We start from the raw sequence: 25,785 nt of genomic DNA, 5'->3' as shown, positions 1-25,785 counted from the left end.
GGGGAGAGGGAGGAGTTGTGAGTGGAATTTAGAAGTCTTTTTCATGTGGCTCTAAGGGTGTTTTTACACCTATAGTTTGGCTGATCTGGTCCAAATCATGGACCAGGTTTTACATTGTTGTCAACTTCGGCCTTTTTTCACATTTATAAGTGGACCAAATGTGGGATGTACTACGAAAAAGCCCCCTAATTGGTTGGAATTTCTTGCAATTTATTAAAACATCTGGGTCAATGATATGACATGCATATACTTGTGTCTGAATCTGTTATTTCTTTTTGAAAAAAAAAAAAAAAATTATTTCATGACACTTATTAATATGCCCTGTTTCGTTTTCAGTAGGGAGTTAAATAAATATCTCAGTTCCAAAAAATGAGACTTTTCTGGCTGTTACTTGAGGTATCAGGCTTCAAATGGTTAAAGCCTCCCTGGGATAGATGCCCAGGTAGAGTCTGTGTGTCAGGTATGATGAATGTTTAGTGCCTTTGTAATATTTGTCAAACAGCATTTTTTTGGAGAAAACTGCATCCTACAATAACTACAAATTGTGTCCTGTACACTTTCAATTTTTGTCTAAATTCAAATACAAAGATTAACATTTTTTATTTCTATCATTTTTTACTTCTACACTTCAAAGAACAGTTTGTTTGCATGCATTTCTCTAGCAGACCCTTGAAGTCTGTAACTGATCTTGATCAATGTAAAATCTGTGTTAAACTGCAGTCGAAGATTCAAGATTACTGTGGAGAAACACAATGTGATTTATAGAAAGATTTTATAATGTAAACACAAAACTAGAAGGCAGTAAAAGCTCTAGAGTGTCTGAAAAAAACCCTAACAGCCTCACTGGGAGTTGCAAAACTAATCATTTTGATGTAATGTATACATAATTTATGACCTGAACTATGCAATAATTCATGTGCAGATTTATTTATCACTGCAGTGACTCTCTCTCTCTTGAACAGGCTCTTCACTAGTGTCACTTCCTCACCTGTCAAAGGAGTGAAACTGCATGGGCAGCATAGCCTGGGCCTGGGCCTTTGCAGTAGGGTCTGGGTAGGGTACAGCCTCCAGCCCAGTCTCCATGCCCTCCACTGGAGCAGCTACCAGGCTCTTTAGGATCTCCTTCACGTTGATGCCTCTCTTGGGCTGGTTAATGCTGGGGGATTCAGACAAACGCTCCTGAGACTTCTTGACTTCAGAGGACAGTGTTGAGATAAGCTCGCTCACAGCATCCGGTCCTCCAATGCTGTGCTCCAGGTCCGACCCGTTGACGATGCTGGATACCTGCTCCTCTCCAATACCAGAGTCTGTGTGGGGCAGGGAACTCTCCATGGTGAGGTTTTCAGATGGCACAGGATGATCCTTACCGCTGTTAAATACTAGGGGTATTTCTGTTCACATACAGAAAATGAAGAGGGAGAGGCCAACAATGGTTAAAAAAATATAAATATATGCACAATACTGACAGCATTATAGGACTACATAATAGCTGGTTTCCATTTTGATTATGACTTGTTTGCATTTTTTTAGTCTATGCAAACAAAAAAGAGCAAACAAGCTCCCAGAGTCCAAATTGACTTATTCAAATCTTTGTTTTAAGCACACAAAAACTCACATTTTAATATTATAGAGAGATCTGTACATCAGAGAAGTTAGGAACGTCAAATATGTGGTGCTTTTGTAGGATAAATTAGTTATTTAACCCTCCACTTTTGTGATTAACATATCACACATATTTACCATATTTGGCCTTTCCTTATGCTTACTTAATTAACATAACATTTGTCAAGAGAGGGAAGCATCGGAGATTTAAAACTAATTTATTGAAGCCAGTCTTAATGAATTAAAATGCATTCCAGAGCTTGCTTTACATTCATAGTCAAAGAGTAAATTTAGCTTGTGAAGAATGAGCCATGTGGTAACGCAGCTTCTTAGATCTCCCTCCAGAAGCTCTGTTTCTCTGTGAGATTATCTCTCTGTTATTCTCCATCTATGCTAATAAAACATGAATCCCTTTCTTCAGCTTCCTCCTGCTTAACGCCTCTGGAGGCAAATCTATTTAACTGATTGGAAACAGTGACAGGAATCATACAGCTCCTCTATTATTCTGCTACATGAAATGCTATAAACAAAGGTACAGTGTGCTGTATATGAATTGATTTTAGGAGAATTTTCTCCAAACACAAGATGCTCATTGTGCTCCAGTATGCTACACTGAAGATGTGCCGTCTGCTCACTGTGATCAGATTCAGATTTTCTCAAAAACAAGCAGAGTTACCTCTCTGATCTGATTTTTGTTTATCCTTGCCCAGTGTTTACCTTGATGCAAGGCCGGGTTTGTATTAATATTCATCACATGCCCCTAACGAGGTCAGCTGGGCCTGATTTAGCCAGAAACTCGTCTGGCTTCCTGGTCCATCAGACAATCGCCTGCCACATGCCGTCTGGAAAAATCCCCTATTTTCTGGTGAAATTTATGAAGGCGGCACTGTGCCTTTCTCCTCCCAGCAACCTCTATGATCCCATTCTCCTCTGGTGGATTGCTTGCCTAATGGGCACTGACAGATGGGGCTGAAAATAGCAAGGCTGGTTCCACTGCCCCAAAAACCCACAGTAGTTGGTCAGCATGCCGCTGCTTTCCCATTTCTCAACTTCTCACTGCTCATCTCCTCTTTCTTTGTTCTCTGTGTTCAGAGGCATTCAGATGACACTTTCGTATTTCCTTTGGCCTCTTTCCTCCTCCTCTTGTTTCTTTTATTCACTTCACCTTTCGTCTGAATGGAAGTTGATAAAGTATGCTCATACTCATGCATCTCATAAAAGCAAGCTGGCACTGCAGCAGGCATTGCATTAAACCTTTGCAGGCAGCCACTGATTTGCTTTCAAGTGACTTAATGCATGATTTATGACTTGAGGCACAAACTACCTTTCAGATCAGAGAGAAGGATGACGCCTATTCAAGTTCATAACTACCATCTCCAGCCCCACTTCCCATTTGCTTTCACATTTAAATTCTGTGCAGTGTAATTAGCAGAGCTCATAAATCCTATGCGAGCCAGGAGAGTGGGCAGGGTATCCCTACTTTTTTTCTGAATGAGCCCTCATCTTTGAGCCGGCAGCAGCGTATCACAAAGAAGCAGGGGCACTTCACATTTATTTATTTCAGACAAAGTCACCACAAGTCAGAACAGTAGGCAGGAGGAAAGGTAGGGCACAGCTGTCAACACCTTTGCTGGTAGGTGAGTTGATTTCCGGACGCATGCCCCGACCTGATTGGTTGGTTATTCTGGCAGTCTCACGCTGAGGCTCTAGGATGTCACGGTACTTGGATACCATGAGCACAGAGATGAAGTATACCACAGCCAAGGCCAGGAACTGGGCTTGCTTACTGTCATCCTGAAGAGAGAAACATGGTTATGCCACTCTCTATTCAGCTGTTTTTATTTCCCACAATCCAATCACAATCCAATTGTTGTAACAACGCAAAACAAAATAAAAAAAAACAGCAAAATATACATTGTTTAAGAGCTATACTCCTCTCTGAAAGTTTGAAACAGTTAAGCCTACTCCTTCAATTTTGCTGTAGACTGAAAACATTTGAGTTTTACATCAAAAGATAAATATGAGACACGAGATCAACATTTCAGCTTTTATTTACAGGTTTTACAGGTTTTTGCATCTGGATCTTAGAGGATAGAATTGTGTGGAACGGAACACCACATTTTTAGGTGAGCAAAAGTATTGGAACAGGTAAACTTGAAATAGATTCGAGTGAATAAGAGTTAATATTTAGTTGAAAATATTAAAATGCATGCTCTGGAGGGTTTAAGCCTTGAGATTGACTTGGCCAGTCTAAAATCTTCCACTTCTTGCCCCTGGTGAACTCCTTTGTTGTTTTGGCAGAGTGTTTTTTCTTGCTGCATGATGAAGGATCTCCCAATCAGTTTGGCTGCATTTTTCCTTTAAATTTGTGGACAAAATGTTTCTGTATACTTCTGAGTTCATTTTGCTGCTGCCATCACGTGTTACATCATCAGTGAAGATTAATGAGCCCGTCCCAGAAGAAGCCATGCAAGCCAAAGCTATGACATTACCTCCACTGTGTTTCACAGATGAGCCTGTATGTTGGGATGATGAGCAGATCCTTTCTTTCTCCAAACCTTAGCCTTTTCATCACTTTGGTAAAGGTTAATCTTCTTCTCATCAGTCCATAAAACTTTTAGAATTTTTAAGGCTCGTCTCTGTACTTTTGGCAAATTCCAATTCCTATACTTTTTGCTAATGAGTGGTTTGTATCTTCTGGTGTAGCCTCTGTACTTTTGTTCATGAAGTCTTCTGTGAACAGTAGGTGGTGATACTGTACCTTCACTCCTGCTCTCTGGAGGTTGTTGCTGATGTCCCCAACAGTTGTTTTAGGGTCTTTCTTTACAGCTGTCACAATGTTTCTGTAGTCCAATGCTGCTGTTTTCCTTGATCTAACCATTTGACATCTGTTACTGAGTACACCAGTGGTTTTGTTCTTCTTCAGGACTTTCCACATGGTTTTTCCCCCATAGACAATGTTTGTGCAATGGCTCTGATTAATTTTCAGCTTCACAATCACTTGTTTTTTCACCCATAGACAGCTCTCTGGTTTTCATGTTGGTTACATCTCTAACTATAAATGCAGTCCAGATAGGCAAAACAAAATCTGAAACTGAACATAGACAGTCATTACAATTTATTGTTTGAATAATCAATGTAATAGGACACACCTGTGCAACAAAACACACCTGTCAGTCACATGTTGCAATACATTTGCGCACATGAAAAATAGGTGGGTTCAAACAAAGAGTGCTATCTCCTAAGTTGTGTATCAGATCCAGGTGTAAACATCTGGAAATAAAAGCTGAAATGTTCATCTCTTGTCTCATATTCACCTTTTGATGTCAAACCCAAATGTTTTTAGTCTACCACAAGAGTAAAGGAATTGGCCTCAATGTTTCAATACTTTCGAAGGGGAGTGTATTTTGGGACATTCATACCTGTCTGTAAAAAAGGAGGTGAATAGAGCAGAAAGCCAGGGAGAGAGAGTGGGAATGATATGAAGGAAAATGGCCACAGTATAGGCTACAGAGTTCATACAAAAAAGATGACCAAACCACTAGGCCAGGGCTATTCAATTACAAATTTAACTGGGCCAAATTTTGAAATCAAGAAATGTAGGTTGGCCGGACATGTTCTGCACCCAGTAAGCAGCTGGTAATGTCAAATTTTAACCCAATACAAATAAATTTGATAAAAAATATGCACTTCTTATCCATTTTCACCATTTTAAATGTGGCAACATGACAAAAGCACATAACATGTTTTTTCCACTTGAATAAAAATAAAATAAATGAAATGAAAAATAAATGAAATTCTGTAAAAACTAATTTTGGTCACATCTCATCCAGGCATATCTTAAAGTGCATAAAAAACAAATTCACGCAGTTGTAGCTACAGTTAAAAAGGACATATTTTATACTTGGTATTTTGGGGTTATTTCTTTCAGCATTGCCAGCCACGATTCAAAACAACGCAGTGCATTGCACGTAAACTGTTGCTAAGGTGTTACATTCATGGTAGAAATACTGTAGGATTTTAGGAAAACTTGCAAAACAGGTTGCCCTCTGCATCTCTGGCATGACCACAGGCTGGGCTACATGGGGGTTGGTTCTGGGCTGCATGTGGCCCCCGGGCCGCTTATTGAGTAGGCCAGCACTAGGGCATCAGCATTTGGAGTTAAGTATTTCTCTAACTTCCCCTGGAAAATCCTGCTCTTCCTCCTCAAATTATGCAGGCTTTGGTTCAAAACACATCTGCACCTTACACATCACTTTGTTGTTCTACCTGTTAACTGAAGGGTGCTACATTGCACTCCAGTGTATCTGCCAAAAGTAGAATCCTGTTTACATCCTCTCTTCCTGCAGCCAGATCACAGTGACGAACACATGCATGGACTTACCACATCACGAAACACCACAGCACGCAGTCGATTGATGTCCACATCCTGCAGAAGGCGGTCAGGGTCCTTGATGGGAGACAGGTTACTAGGGACAGTCTCTATGGCTGTCTAAAGCAGAGAGATAACACAGTATGACATGCTACTCTGTTCAGCTGGAGCTTGATAAAAAAATTCAGCCATTTCTTTAACATCATTTTAGAGATAAGCAATCCACTAATACAGAACTAAAATTAAATCAGAGAGACAAAGTTTTAACATTAAAGCTACAGTGTATAATTTTTGCACTGGAATGTCTTTACTTGCTCATATATTTTCAACAGTTTTTAAAACAAGAGAAATTCTTAATTTTCATAAGTCACTTGTTAGACAAGATGTCCTAGACACAACTTGTTTACTGTTTTCTTTGAAATGTCTGATGTCATGTGAATGACTGCTTTACACATGTGGACAAAATTGTTGGTACCCTTCCATCAAAGAAAGAAAAACCCTCAATAGTCACTGAAATAACTTAAAACTGACACAAGTAATGATGAATAAAATTGACTGAAAATTAACAAATAAAAATCAGCCATTGCTTTTGAATTGTGGTTCAACAGAGTGTTTTGAAACAGTGTTTTGGGTCATTCAAGACACCCTGTGCCAGATACAGCAGAGCAGCCCCAGAACATAACTAAGCCTCCTCCATGTTCCACAGTTGGTACAGTCTTCTTTCCATTGTGCTTCATTTTTGCCTCTCTAATTTGACCGCACAGACTGTGTAACTACAGATTATACATAGAATTTACTTCACACCTGATAGGCTGAGTCTTATCAAAACTGACTCTTCTCTTCTCTGCCCTCAATGTAAAACAGAGGCTGGCACACTTGTATATAAGCTTGGATGGTGCTGGCAACAGACTGAAAACATTCTTCATAAAGTATTAGTACAAGGTACTTCCCTGTCAGCTGTGATTGTAATGTTAGGTGACTTGTCCAACTTTAATCCCCCCCTCAAAGGATCAAAGCTTTTGCAAGTATAGCAAAAGCCGCCAAAAAATGCATCACATCCAAATCATGAAGATCCCCCTCAAAGGATCAATGAGGTTAATTCATGTGCTCCTTTATAGAGAATAACATATAACACCAAGAGTAGTCCAGGACTATTTCATAGGACCTAGGAACCCTGGATAGCCTTCATGGAATTGAGCCAGTTCACTGTGTAGTTGATCACCTTTTGTCATTACCTTTAACTCTTATACCTTTGATCTGTGGATTGGTGGTGTGGGGCTGGTCACCACGGGGGGAGAAGGGAGATATATGTGTATGTAAGTATAAATATTTTATATTTCACGTTGTAAGAGATACAGTATCTCTCATCCTGGCACATGCTTAATGTTATGTACTGTTGTACTTTGTTGTGTTGAGTTCTGTTTACTTATTTGTCACAATACTACTGTAAAAATTAATAAATATTTTTTGTTTTTAAAAAAAACATTCCAATGTTCTGTATTTTTTCAAATTGAGGTTTTTCGGTTCCGCAAATATTTCTAAAACAGAGGAGTTCTTAATCTTTATAACTGTGATCGGAAATGTCTCGAGGCTGCCCTTGATTGCAAGTTCATTTGCCCAAACTCTCCTCCGTGACATGGAACCCCCCACAATCAGCATTTCCAGCGAGTTAAGACCAGCGCTGCTCTGCACCACCCACCTCTGCAGCCTCCCCTCGATACCACTTTTTGTTTTTAATTAAGGACTCTCTTTAGTGAAAAGGCACCACAATAAGATGTCAAAACAAGACGCTAACAGTAGAGATTGGCAGAGTCAGGCAACGCTGGTCTGTACTTGTCATATTGTTTCATTGTTTTGGTTGAGAGCCCCCTAGCAGGGGAATTTTACACACTTTGTGTTTTACTGAGGAGTCTGTTCAATAAAAATGGCACTCTATACGGTGCATTTACTAAACAGAAAACCAATGTTTTGACTTCATGGATGCATTTTACATAATGAGGAAGAAAAGCTGTTAAAAGTGCCCCTCCTGGTTTGTGCTGTGAGCAACCCTCGGAAGGCCATTATTTACAGTTTTTTTTTCTCATGTAAAAATCATCAATGAAAAAAACATTGGTTTCCTGTTTACTACATAATTTTAGGGAGTATATTTTTTGTTGAACAGAGTCCTTAATTCAAAACAGGAAGTAAACAGAAGATGTGGGCAGAGGTGGGAGGAGATGAGTGGTGCTGGTCTCCTCTATTGCTTTGATTAGGACCGAACTGGCAGCTGAATTACGTACTGTGAGTCTAAAGCAGGGGTGTCCAAACTATGGCCCAGGGGCAAAATGCAGCCAGTGGTCCACTTTTGATTAGCCTACAGCAAATTAAAAAAAAAAAAATTATGAAATATGGCCCACATTTGAACATGAGGCTTTTGCTTGACTGTATTGTACTTCTTAGTTTTAGTGCAAGGTGATGCTACCATGCTAATTCTATAAACAAACATTTTGGCAAGAAGAATTTATTAATGTGTTTTTTTAATTTGTGACTAAACTCAGACAACACTGTATATGGTATAAACATATTGGCAACCAAAGTAATAACAACATCTTGATTTATTACGCCCTAATTGATTACGGCCAAAAATAGCAGCACCAACAGCAGTCCAGGTGCATAGTCAGTGATACCCAGGGCTAACCAGGGCCCCCTAAAATCTAACTGGCCTCCCTAAAATCCTTGAATTGATTGGCCATTTGCCTTTTCAACCACTAACTAGCCACGTGAGGACCCACAATCATTAAGAATGTCTTACATTGGTTTTACTAGCTTTAATATCCTCAAGGTGTGTTAGATGAAAGGAGCCCCACCGTTCTTGTATATTTGGATATGTGGCCCTCAGTGGAAAAAATTTGGACACCCCTGGTTCAAAGGAACATAAATGACTTAACTTAAAGCTTTAATTAAAGACAAGGTCTGTATGCATGTCCATGGAATAGAGAAATAATAAGTCATCATTGCATTACAAACTTTGGGCAAAGTGTGCATAGAACAGTAAGTATTGTATAGATACAAAGTTTGACAAAGGGCAAAGAAACTAAAATTGTCAAACCATGTCCTACCTTGCTGGAAGTAACAGGATTTAGCAGGATATCCTGAGTCTTGTTATTGTTGGGAATGGAAGACTTATTTCCCCTCTCTCTGTGTCTTAGCCTGCACTCCAGACAGCTCCTAACAGCAACACAACACACTACACAAAAACACAAACACATGCAAACAGTCTCTCATTTCAGAGTTAAATGGAAATTAAATGTCTATAACATGCATGACCTACTTTAAACTAATCAGTTCTCTCTGATGAATGTTTGTCCCTGGCTTCCGGGACACAGACCGGGAGAAAAATCAGCAGCCAGACTGATTTCACACTGAGCAAGTGATGAGAAATTGTATGTTTGCAACAAGGACACTGTGAAGTCTGAGGGCTATTTTCCGTCCCCCAGAGCACAACTTGGAGTCAACAATCTAGCAAACACAGGCTTGTACACACATAGAGACCCAGAGGCGCAAACAGTTATAGACATTGACACAATCTCACGTATAAAAGACAAAAATACACACTTTCTTCGCTGGCTATATAAATTAAATATTTTCATCAAGAAATCAGAAAAAAGGGTTTTAAAGTTTCTCCTTACAATTTCTTTTTAAAATTCGGAACTTTTACAGTTGCCTGCTTTGCATTAAAATGTCATTTATCAAATCTCTATTATGTACACAGACACAAGGGCAGAGAGGAGCTAAGGGAGTCCTATGAGACACACCAATGACAGACACAAAAGGCTACCACAAGCAAAGTGTACGCCATTGAACTGCAAATGATTCCCTCTTCTTGTTATGAATTCTAAAATGAGGATCCAGTCTTTATTTCAGCTTAAAACTGCAGCAGAACCCTGCACATTTTCCAATTTAGTAAACAATTAGCAAAAGACTCTCAAATTAATTAGCCTAGCTGATCAAACAGAGGATTTTTAAGGATTAGAAGAATTATTAGACTGTGAGAAGAGAATATCGTCATGGCATTTTCCACCTCATCAATTTTCCAGCAACTTGAGGAACAAAGCCCACATAAAGATAGTGTAATTGTTTCTCCTCCTCACCGCACTGAGTGACATTCAAACATGACATTCACACGATCGTGACCTTACCGAGTCGCAGGCACTGACGCATCAGGCCACCCGAGGACATGTTCTTCTCAGCCTCAATCTCACTGAAGTTGAGCGAGCTGGAAAACACTAACACGTCCACCATGACCATGAGACGGGACAGGAAAGTGATGGCGGTCTCAGAGGACATGCCCTGTGTGGCCTCAATGTTGTCTAACTCCGTCTTACATGAGGAACAAAGACAGAAGGAACAATAAAGTGAAAAAAAGCACATGTATACAGTCCGATATATGCCACGTTTTTAAATCTAAAATGGACAACTGTATTGAAAGAGGGGCATATCACATAGAAAAATAACTGTTGGCTTCTAATGTATTTAGGATAAAGACATGTGGCTGCAGGTCTGAAAGAGGGCAGACGTAGGTGTGTGGCATGTTTAAGCTAAACACAGAGATTTTTGGCTATGTCTGTTCCATGTTTTCTGATGAGGATTATTCATAAAATCCCTCAACATAATTGCAATGTGTGGAAAAGTACAGCGAGATCATATTAGTTTCAATTCATAAAATACAAAGCTTTCGCCAAGCTCCATGCAAGGAGACTTTAACGACTGAAATGGAAAGACATATTTCCTCCAACGTCCAGCACATGGCTCAGAGACCTCATGCCCCACCTGACCTTGAAAAAAGTATTCAAAATATATGAAAAAATATATACACACAGGAGGACATGCAGACAACTTTTACACAACTGACCCATTACTAAGCCCCGCCCCCCTTGGTTACTGTGGCTATGCTTGACAAGATTTTGCACTTGCTGTATTGAATATAGAGTTTTCCACTGTAACCTTCTGGATAAAAAGTCTTCAAAAATATCAGAGAGGTAAACAGAAACATCCACACAGAGTCTTGTGAGCAGAGTTTACCTAAGTCTGTCTTTACCTATGATTTATATATGCAAGTAGAATATGTGTGTTATGGCAGCAAATATTCATGCAATCAAGACTGAGAATGACTGCAGCCAGCTTAGCAACATAAATATGAGGCAGCAGGCATGGGCTTTAGCTGAAGTACCACGAATAGAGGATAACACAGAACTATCCACTGTGGATGTTTTTCTCTCTCTTCTACTACTCTAGATTAACCAACATGGTTAGACTTTATAGTTTTATGCTAAGACAGGCTGCAGTTGAGTTCATCAGCTTATGAGGAGCTGGATGGTAAGACTCCAGTTTGATTTGAAATGCTGGGTTTCAATATGGTGTTAATCATTATTTGACTGCTAGTCAGCTATTTGTTGTAAGAGTTTGTTGGTGTTTCTGCGGAGGGTGTTATTTTGCAGTTGTATGATGGTAGCTATGGGCTAAATGAGAGCTAACATGAAGCTAAGTGTTGTTCATGTGTTAAACGCAGCGTGTATGTTGCAACTGACTGTACGTATGTAAGAAATAGCTGATCACACTTTACATTATGTTTGTTTCAACAACTTACATCAGCATAAATAAAACGATGACTTTTGATAGTAATTTCCACGGGTCATTTTTGTAAACAGGCAGGCTGTAACAGTAAAACAATAGCCTTGGTTTACTGTTGGGCTTGGTTACTATTATCTTGGATTTAGGGCAGAAATTTATGACCCAATTGAGACTAACATACGGAACAAAATGTATTTTGTATAGAAGAGCAACCCCATATATGATTACATTAAAAGCTAATGCTGAGTTAGTTTTAATAATACGCGTGTTAACATTAGTTCCTTGCGAGCTCAACTAAATTGCTATTGCTGTTCATGTGGTCTTCCACAGTTTTATTCATATCTGACATCTCTTCTTGATTTTTTGGCTTTGGGAAAGCAAAAAGATTCAACACCCAATCTTAACATTTGGAGTATCTACTGTCAGACAGGTATCCTGTGCATGGTCACGGTTGCTGATGTAGGATTGAACACTGGCCGTTTCAGAGAGGGGCTAAGCGAGAGGTCAATTTGGCAATCAGTTATTAACCAGGTGGCGAGGATGAACCCCTTTTAAACTTTTAAAAACTGTTTGATTGTAGACAGTTTGATGCTATAGTAATGATTATAATGGTATATTAGGGATAGGCTTATATGTGGGATGGGATTCTCTTGTGTTTTGTGGAAAATGTGTGTAAGTGTACAGCAGGTGGTATTTTGTTAATATTTGGAAAATTAATAGATACTAAAAAACAAACTTTTTTGCCAGCTCTCCTTTTCCACTGTAAAGCGTATAATGGTTTTAAAGGGTACATAGTTGATAATACAATCTAATAAACAATGGAGAAACAGCCCAATAATTTTTCAATCTATTCAATAAGAATAGAATACAGTGAGTCATGAATACAGTGTGAAATTGTATGTTTTGTTATCTTGTCATGCAAATAAAAATTAAACAACAGAAATTAAAATCAATCACAGTGCAGGCATCAAAATAAATCTGATAATTACCATGGATTGATAAAGAGTGATATGACTGGCACACAGGGTGGGTTAATTACAAACGTATGAAACTGTACCACAGTAATGTAGTCAGCATTAATTGTAGCAGAGTGAAGCTCAGCACATAAAGTCTAATTTCCCAAAGGACAAACTGTTGTGTTGTAAACAACAGACAACAGACCAAAGAGCAGCTATGGTATTTTACCACTAGATGGCATTATTCCCCTGCAGTGAAAACAGTGAGGTCTACTTACAGAGGGAGAAGTGGCCGCTGAGAGAAGGGGCAGGATCCCTCCACAAGCAATGATAATGTTGTCCACCATTTGTGAGATAAGGTGGATGGTGTTGTGGACAAAAATGATGTTCTCGTTACTGTTGACAAAATCCATGACAGATTTGGTGGAGTGGCTGCAGCGGAAGGAGGGGGAAAAATCTGAATTATTAAATGTGTATACATTTTATTCATGATTGATTTACCTGTTTGACTTAAAAGAAAAATAAAATTTTGCAAGACTGTAAAAAGGCAAACAAATTATCACATTAAAACAGCAATTAATCATATGGTAGCGCTGATACAAAGATGTCTCTGACTGACATAACAAGCATCATATTCACCCTGCCTTTACTGCATTCATAAACACGTCAACCTCTGCACACACCTCCTCCAGACATGGACGTCACTCTCCAGTGCAAACAGCAGGTCAGTGAGCAGTCTCTGGTGCATGGCTGACCATTTGAACTCTGGGATACGGAACATTGTGGTGCGTGGGCCAGGGCTGAACTGACGTCGCTGTTCCTCTGTCATTGGCATCCCCCTGAAGCCCAAGTCCACATGTATGTCCCTCTCTGTCTGTGTAGTTGGGCGGCCATGTTGGCTCTGATAGGAAACCAATTAATTAGTGAAAAAACAGCATCATGAGATCCTGTTTACAAGCTATTTTCTAATCCTTTTATCCTGCCAAAATCAATAGTGCACCCTTAACAAGACATATAATGCTACTATCGTCCTACTGGCTATGAATGATGAATTTCCAGATAAAAGTGAGTCCTCAAATAACCTCTTCTGCCTGTGGGTAAAGAAAAAAAATACAACAAGCTCAATGCAACTTCTGAATATAAGATGAATGAGTCAGCAAGGTGCCGTAAAAAAGGCTGTTTAGAAAGCCGCAGCAATGAATTGAACATGAGCAATTATGCAACAGCAGTGAAAGGTTTAAAATTAAACCTAGCCTCCCACTGGCTCTCCACCAGTGACCCAGTCCAGGCAAAAAGAGTACGACCTCTGAGAAAGAGCACAGCTCATATGAGAGTAGAGGAATGCTGAACAAATCCCAGGTGGTTGCTCCAGAATAATGCTTTGTCTATTTCTGCCCTCCTGTTGGCTCAATCTACTTTTCCAGCAGCCCACTTTTCTGAGTCTCACAGGGATGCTACCCAATGTGCACCAGGCCATCCTGTCCCCATTACAACCAGAGCCGGGACAGAGAGTGATCCCTGTGGGTCAGTTAATATAGAAGTGTTCACCAAAGGCCAACACATCCTGACAGTAGCAAATGGTCTCCCTCCCTGCTTTACACTCTTTGACCCTGGGGCGGCTATGTTTCAACAGTCATGCTCTTCTTCTGTGATATTTCTTCCCAGCTAAGCTTTCTGTTATTTTGAACCTTGTGGAGTCAAAGGACCTTTACTGTATCTTTCAGTGGGATCTCTTAAAAATATAGTTAAATTTACACGTACAAGCACATTCAAAAACAAGAACTGACCAAAGAGTGTAAACAACATAGAAAAATCAAACAGAATATGCAGAAAAAAGACAAAAAAGAAAAGACAAATATCAAGGCTGTGATGCTTGTATTAGATATTACAGTACACCATTTTCACATAGCCTTTCGAAGCAGATCAATCAGCCAGATTCCATGTCATAAGGATCTATCTTGCGAAGCCTCTAGCTGATACACATGTTCCTGATCAGAGAATGACTGGACCAATCAGCTATACAGTCATGGACGAAAGTACTGGCACCCCTGGAATTTTTCCAGAAAATACACCATTTCTCCCAGAAATTGTTGCAATTACAAATGGTTCTGGTATACACATGTTTATTTCCTTTATGTGCATTGGAACAACACAAAAAAACAGAAGAAAAAAGATGAAATTGACATGATTTTACACAAAACTCAAAAAATGGGCCGTACAAAAATGTTGGCACCCTCAACTTAATATTTGGTTGCACACCCATGGGAAATAATAACTGAAACCAATCACTTCCAATAACCATCAACAAGCCTTTGCACCTCTCAAGTGGAATTTTGGACCACTCTTCTTTTGCAAACTGCTCCAGGGTTCCCAGATTTGAAGGGTGCCTTTTTGCAACAGCAATTTTGAGATCTTTTCATAGGTGTTCAATGGGATTTAGATCTGGACTCATTGCTGGCCACTTCAGAACTCTCCAGTGCTTTGTCTCCAATCATTTCTTGGTGCTTTTGAGGTACGTTTTGGGTCATTGTTCTGCTGGAACTCCCATGACCTCTTAAGCAGACCCAGCTTTCTGACACTAGGCCCTACATTGAAGCCCAAAAACTCTTGATAGTCTCCAGATTCCATGATTCCTTGCACACAGTCAAGGCACCCAGTGCCAGAGGCAGCAAAGCAAGCCCAAAACATCTTTGAACCCCCACCATGTTTGACTGTAGGTACTGTATTCTTTTCTTTGTAGGTCCCATTCCATTTTCTGTAAACAGTAGAAAGACGTGCTTTTCCAAAAAGCTCTACCTTGGTCTAACCTGTCCACAAAACTCTTCTTTCTCTTCTCCATGCTTGGTGTGACACACACAGGCACACAACACAAAGGTTGAGTCAATTTGTATTCATTCTTCCTGGCTTCAGGTGTGATTTCTAGATTGCCAGCACCTGTTACTGCCAAAGGTGAGTTTAAATGAGCATCACATGCTTAAAATAAAATGATTGAACCACAGTTTTAAAAGGGTGCCAATAATTTTGTCCGGCCCATTTTCTGAGTTTTGTGTAAAATTTTGTCAATTTTGGCTTTTTCTTCTGCTTGTTTGTGTTGTTCCAATGCACATAAAGGAAATAATGTGTATACCAAAAAAATTTGTAATTACAACAATTTCTGGGAGAAATAGTGTATTGTACTGGGGTGCCAGTACTTTCGTCCATGACTGTATATGAGGAGAAAGAGGCAGGACCTACAGGCTGGGTTTTGTTGAAGCAACTGCAAGGCTGTAAACTACTGCAAATATTGGGGAGATTAGCACGGATGCAGCTATAAGCTGTTTTCCATCAGGTGGTCCAGTTTGACTGAGTGTGGTTTGGTATGGTTCTATATGATAAACCCCAAAATAGTTTGCATTTCTACAGAAGCCTGTACCCTCACTTGGTGGGTGGATTGTAGAGAGTTTACATTTGACATCACAGAAAGCATGAACTGGTGACAGCAATCAAAGAATAAGCAAGAAACTTTTAATAATGACACCTCAATGTTGTTTACCATGGTCAGTCCAGATCAGAGCTGATGGGAATATGTTCATAGAAATGTTCTCAGCTGTAAAGGAATGTGAATGAAGCCACAAGACAAAGCTGGACTATTCAATCAACTATGACAAGTATTCAGTTAGTGATGATAATGAGCTAAACCCCACTCCATTATCCTTCTTCTCACCTCCAAAGAAAACAAGACATTTAAGGACAACTGATGATTTTTTAAAAATGCACATCATTCTGAAATTTTCCAATTAACACGGCTGGTTTTATAGTCCACTGATATTTATCACAGATTAAATAAAGTAGCCTTTGTCAATTAACGTAATCTCTATCTGTTTAAATACTGAAGTCATTTTGGTTAACGTTTCTGATGCAACAACAGTTTATATATCATGCAATAAAAGCTGTGTGAATTTGTCAAATTAAGAGCAAAATGAAGGTTTAACAAGCGTTAAAGTCTGGTTGTATTGTGATATCATGTGATGTTTAGTATTGTCAAATTGTCTCCAACTTGTGGATATGAGTGCAGCTCCTTGATTAGAGTCATGTCACACACCTGGGGCTAGTGTGTAAAGATTATTTAAGCTCCTCTGACCACTACTGACATTACTGACTTACATACTTCATAGTGTAAATATTTAATATGTTGTAATTTGGTCTAATTGGGCTTTTCAGACTCTTCAATTTGGTCTAACTCTGTCTAATGTGGTTTAATTAAAGAATTGTTTGATTTGAATTCTTTATTTGGTTTGGTTAAAAAAAAAAAATACTTTTTTATAGACTTTCCCATGGTTTCTCCCTTCTTTGTTGTGACCACTTGAGCCAGGTCATGACAGTATGAACTAACTACAAAACTTAGCTTTAGACCGACCTGTGTGGTGGCTGTCGTCTGAATCCTCCTCATTTCCTTGTCTTTGCTATCATCTGATCTCTCCGTGTCAGAGTTGTTTCCTGTTGCATCAGCTGCACTCCCAGTCCTCAAAGTTACAGAGTCTCCTTCAGATGCTGCTGCAGCTGTGACCTCCAGGCTTTTAGAGGAGGCCTCTGTCTCAGTACCAGCCACAGAGCTGATACCCTCCAAAGCTGCCTGCAGTTCAAACTCATCTGTCTCTAGGATGCTGGGTAATGACCCAAGCTCTGAGCTGCCTGCCATATGAGCAAGCAGGCCCAAGTCATCACTGGTTTTGGTGTGAACTGCAGGCAGTGGGCTGGGCAGGACCAGAGGCTCAGCTGGACTGAGATCAGGAAGCAGTTTGTCCTCCAGGCTGTCTGCCATCTTACTGAACAGAAAGCTGTTGCTGTTGGAGATGCTGTCCTTGTCATCATCCAGTGTGATAAGAGGTGGTGCATTTTGGTCATCCATGGCGCCCTTTGAAAGCAAAACACTGTTGACGTTACTGTTGAGGTTTTTCACAGCAGCACAATAAACATTTTCCAACAGAGAATCCACCTCCACCAGCGCCCCATTCTGAGATAATCCCAGAGTTTCAGAGGACAGATCCAAATCATCTATCTTAACCTCTTCTGCTTCAACCTTCTCAGCCTTGATATCCACCAGAAGGTCATGAACATCCACCCTGACGCCGTCTATCGTGCTGTCTCTCCCACTGAGACCCTCCTCGGACCCCTTCACTTCAGCCAGCAGGTTTCGTGGGTCTGCACTCTCATAGTCTTTTTCACTCTCCGGTGTCTGGGAGTTATCATCCATCTCTCTGATTTCAACAGATCCCTTGATGCCCGAGGACTGAGCAGACAGGCCAGAGATGGTGCTAACCAAACCTTTCTTTCCTTTCTTAATATTCTCCTCCTCCTGACGCTGATATTCTTCATACATCTTAGCCAAGTACTCCTTGTGTGCCTCATATGTCACCTGTTAAAAAGAGAAAAAAATAAATAATTAAATTCAAGCAACATGTGGATTCAACAACGAAACACAGTTTAGATATCTGCAGTTCAGGACTGTTTTTGAAGGAACAAAAATATGCAAAGAATATGTTTGGGTAAAAACTGAATGATTAGAGCCAATATAAAAATATCCTTCTACACTTTATAAACACCTAATGGAAAGAAGAGGACATACACAATGTATAAAGCCTGAGGAATGGTTACATATATGGAGAACACTAGAGTCCTCTACATGCTCACGCATCTTGAGAGAACATTAGCGGAAAGATGTGATTACATTTTTTGTTTGGCCGAAGATTAAGAGCAAATATTTGTATTACCCAGCCTTGTTGGAGTCAATGTAGGGCCAGGCCTCCTGAAATGGACCCTCCCCCATTTAATTAAATCAACACATGCACATTGGATCTGAGCATTGGACAATGGAACTGTGCTCCAATCAGCTTTGAAGCAGACTGGAAAAAAGACTGTGGCAGGTCTTTAACGTATCTATACAGACTGGCATTACTGTCCTAGTCCAAGGGGCTCATCCACAACATTGATATAACAAGTTAAAGGGTCATATCATTTTAGGAAATGGGGTGGGGGTGGGGGTGGGGGTGTTACATTTTGGAGCAGACAAAAATAAATAAAATGTGTATTTGTTTAAAATAAAACGTAATCATTGTTTTAATTTCGGGTGGACCACTTCTTTTCTAAACTCGGTGGGCCGCTTGATAACTCTGAGCCCCAGAGAGCCCGACTCCCAAGGGAAAAAAAAACAACCAAACAACCAACAAACAGAAATGTATTTTGGCTCTGTCTGAGAATTGTACATTTTTGGTAAACATTCATTTGGTTGTAAACAAAACTCTGGATTATGATACAATTATGTCATATATTATTTAAGGAGATATTGCGCCAAGAACCAGCCAGATATCTGTTGAAAATCCAGGACACGGTATAAATATTGCCCAACAACACAACAGTAATTCTTCAAAACTGTGAATGAAATATTTGCCATGGAGCACTAAACTCTAAGAGTGAGCTTTCAAGAGGAACAAAGGAAAGAGAAGTGGAAAAAATGGGTGATGTTCACATTACAATAACAGGATACAGACTGAATAACTGAATAAGTCTCAGTGTCAACTATTTTGGAGACAAGGCAATCCAGAACTCATGAAGTTATTTCTTTGTTGTTGATGTCGTGATTTTGTCCTTTAGTAGGGAAAAAACGTTTTAAGAAGTATTTCCAAAAACAGTTTAGACACTGAATCCTCGGTATGAAACACAAACAGTTTCATTTTCTGTTATCAAATATCTCTTCCCCGAAGCATATTCTACCTTTTTGTAAGGTAGGGTTGAGAGAAATGCAAGAAAAAGACATGAAAAAAGCCTCTAGTGCTCTGTTCCTTTCACCTGGATTTTATTCTATTGGTCAGAAAGGGGAAACTTGTAATTTGCAAAATATATGTGAGATTGATCCTATAACATACTTGATACTTACTTTAGTAATGAATTCCATCGTCAGTGTTCAGGCTTAATCCCTAGTTGTAACTTCATAAACACGGACTGATGTATGATCCCATTTACAGATATATAACTGAGTATGTTTTAAGTCACAGCTATCCCACGACTATGCTGGGATCAGCCATGTGGGAAACAAGGACTCAGGTCCACATGACAGAACACAGAGGGACTCATCTTCCCAGTAGCCCTTGCAGCACTTCACACCAAGGTGACAAGGACACATTCTCCTCTCTCACTGGAGGAGACAGTGGGAAAACCAATGGGGTCCTTATGATGTGGCACAGGTAATAAAAGCCCTTGTGACCATCTCCTCTCAGCCATTCCTCTGCCATAGCAGCAGCCTTCCACAGTATGCACTGTGCTCGCAGCTTTGGCACTGTCAGCTTTCGGCCAGTTGAGTACAAAGAGTTTTCTTTCCTTCCTTTGATGTCGTCCAGACAAGAGTGCTGCAGAGAGCCCATCTGAAGAAGGACACGCAACTCTTCTCCAATACAATACAAGCAATGCAAGCCCTGCTCTCATCCTAAAGATGACTCCTGCTGCCATTGACTTTCCACTAACTGGAGATGCAACCAAACTATGGAAGAAACTTTAATGGACTCACCTCTGCTCACTCCTGGATCTAGTTGTACATCAGACTCTAACCACACACTGTGACCACAAGTAAGAAGCTTGGTTTGGGCAGAAATAGCTGTAGGAAGTATCTTTATGTGCATTTGTTGAAAGCTGCTTTTGTTGTCTTGTTGTCTCTGCTTATGTGTTGTTGATTTGCTTTGCTGTGTCCATTTATGTCCAGTACAGTGCCTTCAACTACACAAACACTAGTGCGACTGCTGTAGAATCAAAGTCCGGCCACCATACTGAGGGTGTAGCTGCAAGCTAGAATTCACATGGTTCCATCGTTTGTTCTCAGTCGACCATCTTTAAAGCTGCATATGTAGCCACGTGATTTCAACCATCTTGTTTTCATTCATTCCCTCTCTCTCACCCCCTATACATAAAAACACATACGCACATTTCCCAAATTGTTTGCTTTGTAAATAGTTTATTATGCTGTTTTTCTGTTTTATAATAGTTTTTTATTCTATAAATTTCAATGAAAATAATTGATGCCGTTTGGTGATTAAGCTCTACTATAAATTTAAAGAGAAGTTGTCTGGGATTATTGTGCATACACACTGTAGTAACTACTGGATGTGAGGGTCAATGTATGATTTTACACCTTCTATTTATTCAAATACAAATATTTATTAATAATTAATAATATTAGTATTTAAGATTTAAGTCTGAGACTGATTTTTGCTACTTATTGTTCTTGTTCCCTGTTTTCAGGGTAGTGCCCTTAATTATTATTGATATTAATAGTTATAATAAGTATTATTAATGTTTTATTAATAACCAAAATCTAGCATTACAAATCCCAACACTTTTCATAAACAAGTCCAAAAGGTGGTAATGGACAAAAAAGACAAAATGCCAAGCTCCAGGCTTAAAATGGTATGTGACACACTAGTGGGCTACATCCTCTGCACACATGCAGCTCATGTACAGTACTCACCTTTGAATGAGCTATAGAGAGTGTGTCCACCCACACACGCCATCCTCCCCACTCATACTTGATGGCATGATAGAGCAGAATGCGGAAAATGTTGTATACCATCTCAGAGATCTTCTGCTCATCTGAGTTTTTGGGGTTGATGTAGCCCAGAGAAAACATCCAGTCCTGCCAGACAGAGCACTGAAGCAAGCACCTGCAAGACACACAATCAACACACAAGAGCCACCTTGTGATGAAGATTAAGTAAAGTTTGATCTTTAAGTACAACAAACATATAGTCAACATTTCAAAAATTAAATAATTAAAGTTAGTCCATTGTGTTTTTCCTCTAAAAGCACTGGGTTTGATTTTTCATATTACCACAGGTTGTCAAAATACTTTAGCCACTCATTTATTTGTTTGTTTGGCAAGCAGCATCTCAAAAATGACAGTAAACATGCAAGAGAGGCATACAGTGAAAACCAATTAAGGATTTTTAATACAACAGTTTGACTTGACAAGGCTCTTTCTGCCTATTTATTTTAGGTTAATTACATTGTTAGTTTGGGTCAGTGGTTTCTTAAGTCTCCATACTTAATTGCAGTATGGTTTTAAACATATTCGCACATTATCAGAGAGGGAGACAGGGAGAAGGAGAGTAAAACAGAAAGCTCTAAAGAGCCACAGTCAGAAACCGAAACAGAAACATCTGCAGGAGAACATGTGCATCTGCAAGGATGATTTAGCACCAATCTGAGCCTTTTAAACATGGTTTGGGAGGGACAGCGTGCCTTTTTTCTCTCTCTTTGATGCATTAATCAGCATGATAATTGAAGGAGTGGGTAGAGTAAAAGTTGTACTCACCGTCTGTTCTCTCGACTGCTGCTGAACAGTTTGATCATATCGGAGAGGAAGAGCCGGCGAACCTCCATCAGCTCTGTGCTGGGGGTGGCATTCTTCAGTAGAGTGGCTACCACTTTGAGAATCACTGAAATCAAAAGCACACAAAGGCAAATTCATAATTATTTTTCAATCTACCAGAGAGCTGAGTATTTTTATAAGAATCAATCTGAATGTAACTGACTTGGATTCTGAATCTTGACAGTGGAGTCGGGCTCAGGATGAGGTTTATGAACTACTTGTGTGCACACCTGCTCAGTCAGAATCTAGCACAGGGAATGGTGAGAAAAAAAGGTCACACATTTTGTTCACTGGGACCAAAGGTGCAGTCATAGTGCTACATTTGAGAGGAAACTGTTTTGTTACCTCGTACAGAGTGTTGTAGGTCGTCACTGTCACAGTGTTGGTGTGCAGCATGAGACGCTCTCCCAGGAGAGTGAAGAGGCTGTGTGTGTGCATGATCTCCACCTTCCTCCTGTGGATAAATACACAAACATATTGGTAAAGTGCCTTGTTTAGAGCTGCCTAAGCCACTGAAAGGATCAGTGAGTGCCGTCTGCTTGCTTCCATATTTTCACCTACAGGGAGCCCTGCTCTGGAGACAAGTGTCAAGAAGTGCCTGCTGTCACAAATTGGGGGAAATTTTGGGAGGTGTGCAGGATAACGAAGTTAGTCTGCCACTAGGCATGGCTCCAAGAAACAAAGGTAGTGTACCACAGGTGAATGGGTTCAACGGAGACAAAGTACTTCTGCAAAGAGCACCAGAACTGCTGTCACAGTGCTAAGCCAAAGCTGCTTCCATGGCCTCAAGACCAGTTTTGGAATAAGTCGACATTTTTTTGTGTGTTCTGCAGAGGCTGGCAAATTGGACACTTAGGAGAAGAGAAGCATTTCTCTTGACTGTATAAATATGGAAATACAGGAGAAAAGGGCAGACTGATGATGCATAGCAAGCTGAGGTAGAACTTAAAAATCTACTCTGCAAAAAGGAATCGTGGGAGGACTACCTTTTCTTAAAAGCTTTAATATATGTAAATGGAGATAATGTTACTCTAGTAATCCATGAAAATGCTGCTAAATAATCAGGTAAGACACTATTAATGTGAAATCACTCTTCTTAAAACAAAAAACTGGATTTGTGCTTTTAAGCAAGAAGAGGTTAAATACACTGTGGTAAGACAGATTAGGTTTTCATACAGCAGGAAGCATATTTAGTCCTATAAAAAAATAAGCGTGGTTTATCAATAACAGATTATCTTTAAGTTTCTGTGAAGATTTCTGCAAGTACAAGCTGGAAGATTAAGCAGAGCAAGACACATTTATTTCTCTACCTCATCTTTTATGTGTTGTTTTGCTGTGCATGGCCCTAAAAAAGTTTTATCAAGAAGAACAAATCAAAAGTTCACATCTATTACTTTTCTGACTCATCAACCCCAGCAGAACTTAGATCATCCAACATTGCTATACAATACATTTAAAATCAGAATGGAATAGCATAAACAAAGCATGAAAGAAACATGTTTAATTCTTTATGAGTTGTAGTGAAGCCCACAGTGAAGGAGGTAGGTGCTTTAAAATGTATGAAAGCTATTAAAGTGAGGGGTGGGAGGCAGGCTTTCATGAAACCCTCATGTCTCTTGAGTATTTAGTCCTTTTGCTCGCACCTGGGGCAGTCCAGCTTTGCACTCAGCAGGCACCAGTTAACACCACAGCACCTGGTGCCAAGCTATTGTGAGCACAGCAAAAGCCCTATATCTCCTCCATCCATCCATCCATCCATCCATCCATCCAACCCTGCATCCTGCATTTTGAATTAAAGCCTCTCCACCCATAGGCAGTCTCTCTCTCTCTCTCACCCTCTCTTCTAAAATGTGCAGCACATGGATTATACTGACATCCTAGTGGGGATTTTATTATTTATTTTACTCTGTGGGACAGTAACTTGGGCCTCTCTCACTATTCTTTTATATGAAGTAATGGTTTCAGGGCACAGAGCCAGGAATTCAGGTGTTTTAGAGAGAAGTGAACCTTTTTTAAAAAGCTGGCATCCAGTCAAAAGTTTTGGGGCTCTTGTAATTTCACATTTCTTCAAAGGAGCAGAGTGAACAGCTGAATCATCTCTATGAATGTAAAGATGGATTTATGATTTCAATTCCTACTTTAGCAACAGTAACCATAGGGGAAGATCCACTGAAGAATAGCAAGGCTTCTTTCACCTTTTTTTTTTTAGCTTTGAATATGGCAAAATAAACACACACAGTACAAGCAAAGGGTAAATCAACGCTAACTGCTAAGCCTAGCAAACAGCGCCCTGTCTATGTATGTGAATGAAGAATAGGAGGAGGAATATTCAAAATCCAGCATAAAATTGTTCCATTTAGATGCAAGTTAGCCTCATTACAAATAGCAACTGATCCACAAAGGCCAGGGCTAACAGTAAAAGTGGTGCAATTTATCACCAATTGAAACCAGGTATTAAACTGGCACTATTTCCCTCGTCCCCTCTCATTTCTCCTCTTTCCACCCAAGTCAGCTGTTACTGTGTATCCAGTAACAACAATGTGCTGTAGGACCAGTAGGAACTCAGCATGAGCCATTTAAGACCAAAAAACACATTTATAAAATGAAATAAATTACTAGCCAAATATCCAACTTTGCTGCCATGCAATACATTAGTCTGAATGAAAAAAATTCCTATTACTATAGGAGTCTCTATCTATCTATCTATCTATCTATCTATCTATCTATCTATCTATCTATCTAAGGAATCCTGATCTAAAAACTGAGTTTTTCACTTTCTCACTCTGTCATTGTGCCACTGGTGTGCCACTTTTCCTGTGACAAAACACGCGCTAAGCGGGCTGGGTAAAATTTGTGGGTTTTTTAAGCACCTGCATATATTTAGCACTAAGTCTTTAGTGGATTCGTTGCAAAAGGGGAGCCATTAGCAGGCACAAATCTCGCAGCACTATTAGTGCAAAGCACAAGATCGTAGTGGATCTACCCCATCATAATGTTGACCAAAACAAAGAAGAAAACAGCCTATTTTTAGGTGCTTGAGTATCAATTTGTCTATAGAATAGTCATTATCAAACTCAGAGTATATAGTTTAAATCTACTACAGCTACTGGAATGGGATACTTACTTGTGGCCCAAATGCTTGAGGAAGTACCCGAGGACTTTGAGGGATTGTACTCGAATGCTTTCACTCTTAGAAGCCATCAGCTTGTAGATTACCCTGGAATAGAAATAAGCAGCGAGAGCTGGCAACAGCACACTGTCTTGACAGAATAACATATATCCCCGCTGATGAAAAGGCCCGGCACGGGTTGGCTGACAACCACTTTCCTTCAGGGAGAATTTACATTAGGATTAAATGAACGTCCTAATGGAAGCAGCAGTCTTCTCACAACGAATTCCTAGGAACTCACAAGTAGTGCATTTGTATTTTATAGGATCACATGGGGTAGGCTTGATCATCCGTGTCATTTTTTTTAAATCAATATGTTAATATTGTTACTTTTCCATGCAGGTGTTTCTTTCCTAACTGAACATATGAATTATTCATACATCTCACAGGCACACAGCAACAGCACAAGTGTTAGGTGCTTAGGTTTATTTTGTGAAATCACCTCTTCATTTTGTGCCTGAACAGCAGAGGGATTGTGTCTTCCCCTGAGGGGCTTACCGTATTCCATTTCTCTGGTCAAAAGCAGGGATCATGGAGGCTGGATGCTCCGACATGAGCGCTACCACCAGCTGCAGCACATCATGCAGATTCTCATCCTGCAGACAGAGAGAGAAAACGAGTCAAAGAAAATCATAAACGGAGCGAGTGAAGACAGACAATGCACTCTTTGTTTCCTTTAAGA

The 25,785-nt window shown here is 39.8% G+C and overlaps 1 protein-coding gene across 1 annotated transcript in view; it reads right to left on the bottom strand.

Annotated features, from left to right (window-relative positions):
• Positions 1 to 25,785, bottom strand: part of nbeab (neurobeachin b) — a 333,968-nt gene that overhangs the window by 155,254 nt on the left and 152,929 nt on the right. Inside the window, exons 16-30 of the mRNA XM_041798435.1 lie at positions 25,602 to 25,699; positions 25,059 to 25,151; positions 22,280 to 22,388; positions 22,098 to 22,179; positions 21,878 to 22,001; positions 21,035 to 21,227; positions 16,937 to 17,935; positions 13,224 to 13,441; positions 12,819 to 12,972; positions 11,175 to 11,244; positions 10,153 to 10,347; positions 9,073 to 9,200; positions 5,987 to 6,094; positions 3,228 to 3,396; positions 989 to 1,391 (exon numbers count right to left, since the gene is read on the bottom strand). Of these exons, the coding sequence (XP_041654369.1) occupies positions 989 to 1,391; positions 3,228 to 3,396; positions 5,987 to 6,094; positions 9,073 to 9,200; positions 10,153 to 10,347; positions 11,175 to 11,244; positions 12,819 to 12,972; positions 13,224 to 13,441; positions 16,937 to 17,935; positions 21,035 to 21,227; positions 21,878 to 22,001; positions 22,098 to 22,179; positions 22,280 to 22,388; positions 25,059 to 25,151; positions 25,602 to 25,699 (3,143 nt within the window). The remainder of the gene's footprint in view (positions 1 to 988; positions 1,392 to 3,227; positions 3,397 to 5,986; positions 6,095 to 9,072; positions 9,201 to 10,152; positions 10,348 to 11,174; positions 11,245 to 12,818; positions 12,973 to 13,223; positions 13,442 to 16,936; positions 17,936 to 21,034; positions 21,228 to 21,877; positions 22,002 to 22,097; positions 22,180 to 22,279; positions 22,389 to 25,058; positions 25,152 to 25,601; positions 25,700 to 25,785) is intronic.

This window comes from Cheilinus undulatus, linkage group 2 (genome assembly GCF_018320785.1).
Source record: "Cheilinus undulatus linkage group 2, ASM1832078v1, whole genome shotgun sequence".
In the NCBI taxonomy this organism is placed as follows: domain Eukaryota; kingdom Metazoa; phylum Chordata; class Actinopteri; order Labriformes; family Labridae; genus Cheilinus; species Cheilinus undulatus.
Note: the sequence above shows the minus strand (reverse complement) of the source record. Positions and strands in the feature narration are given on the sequence as shown.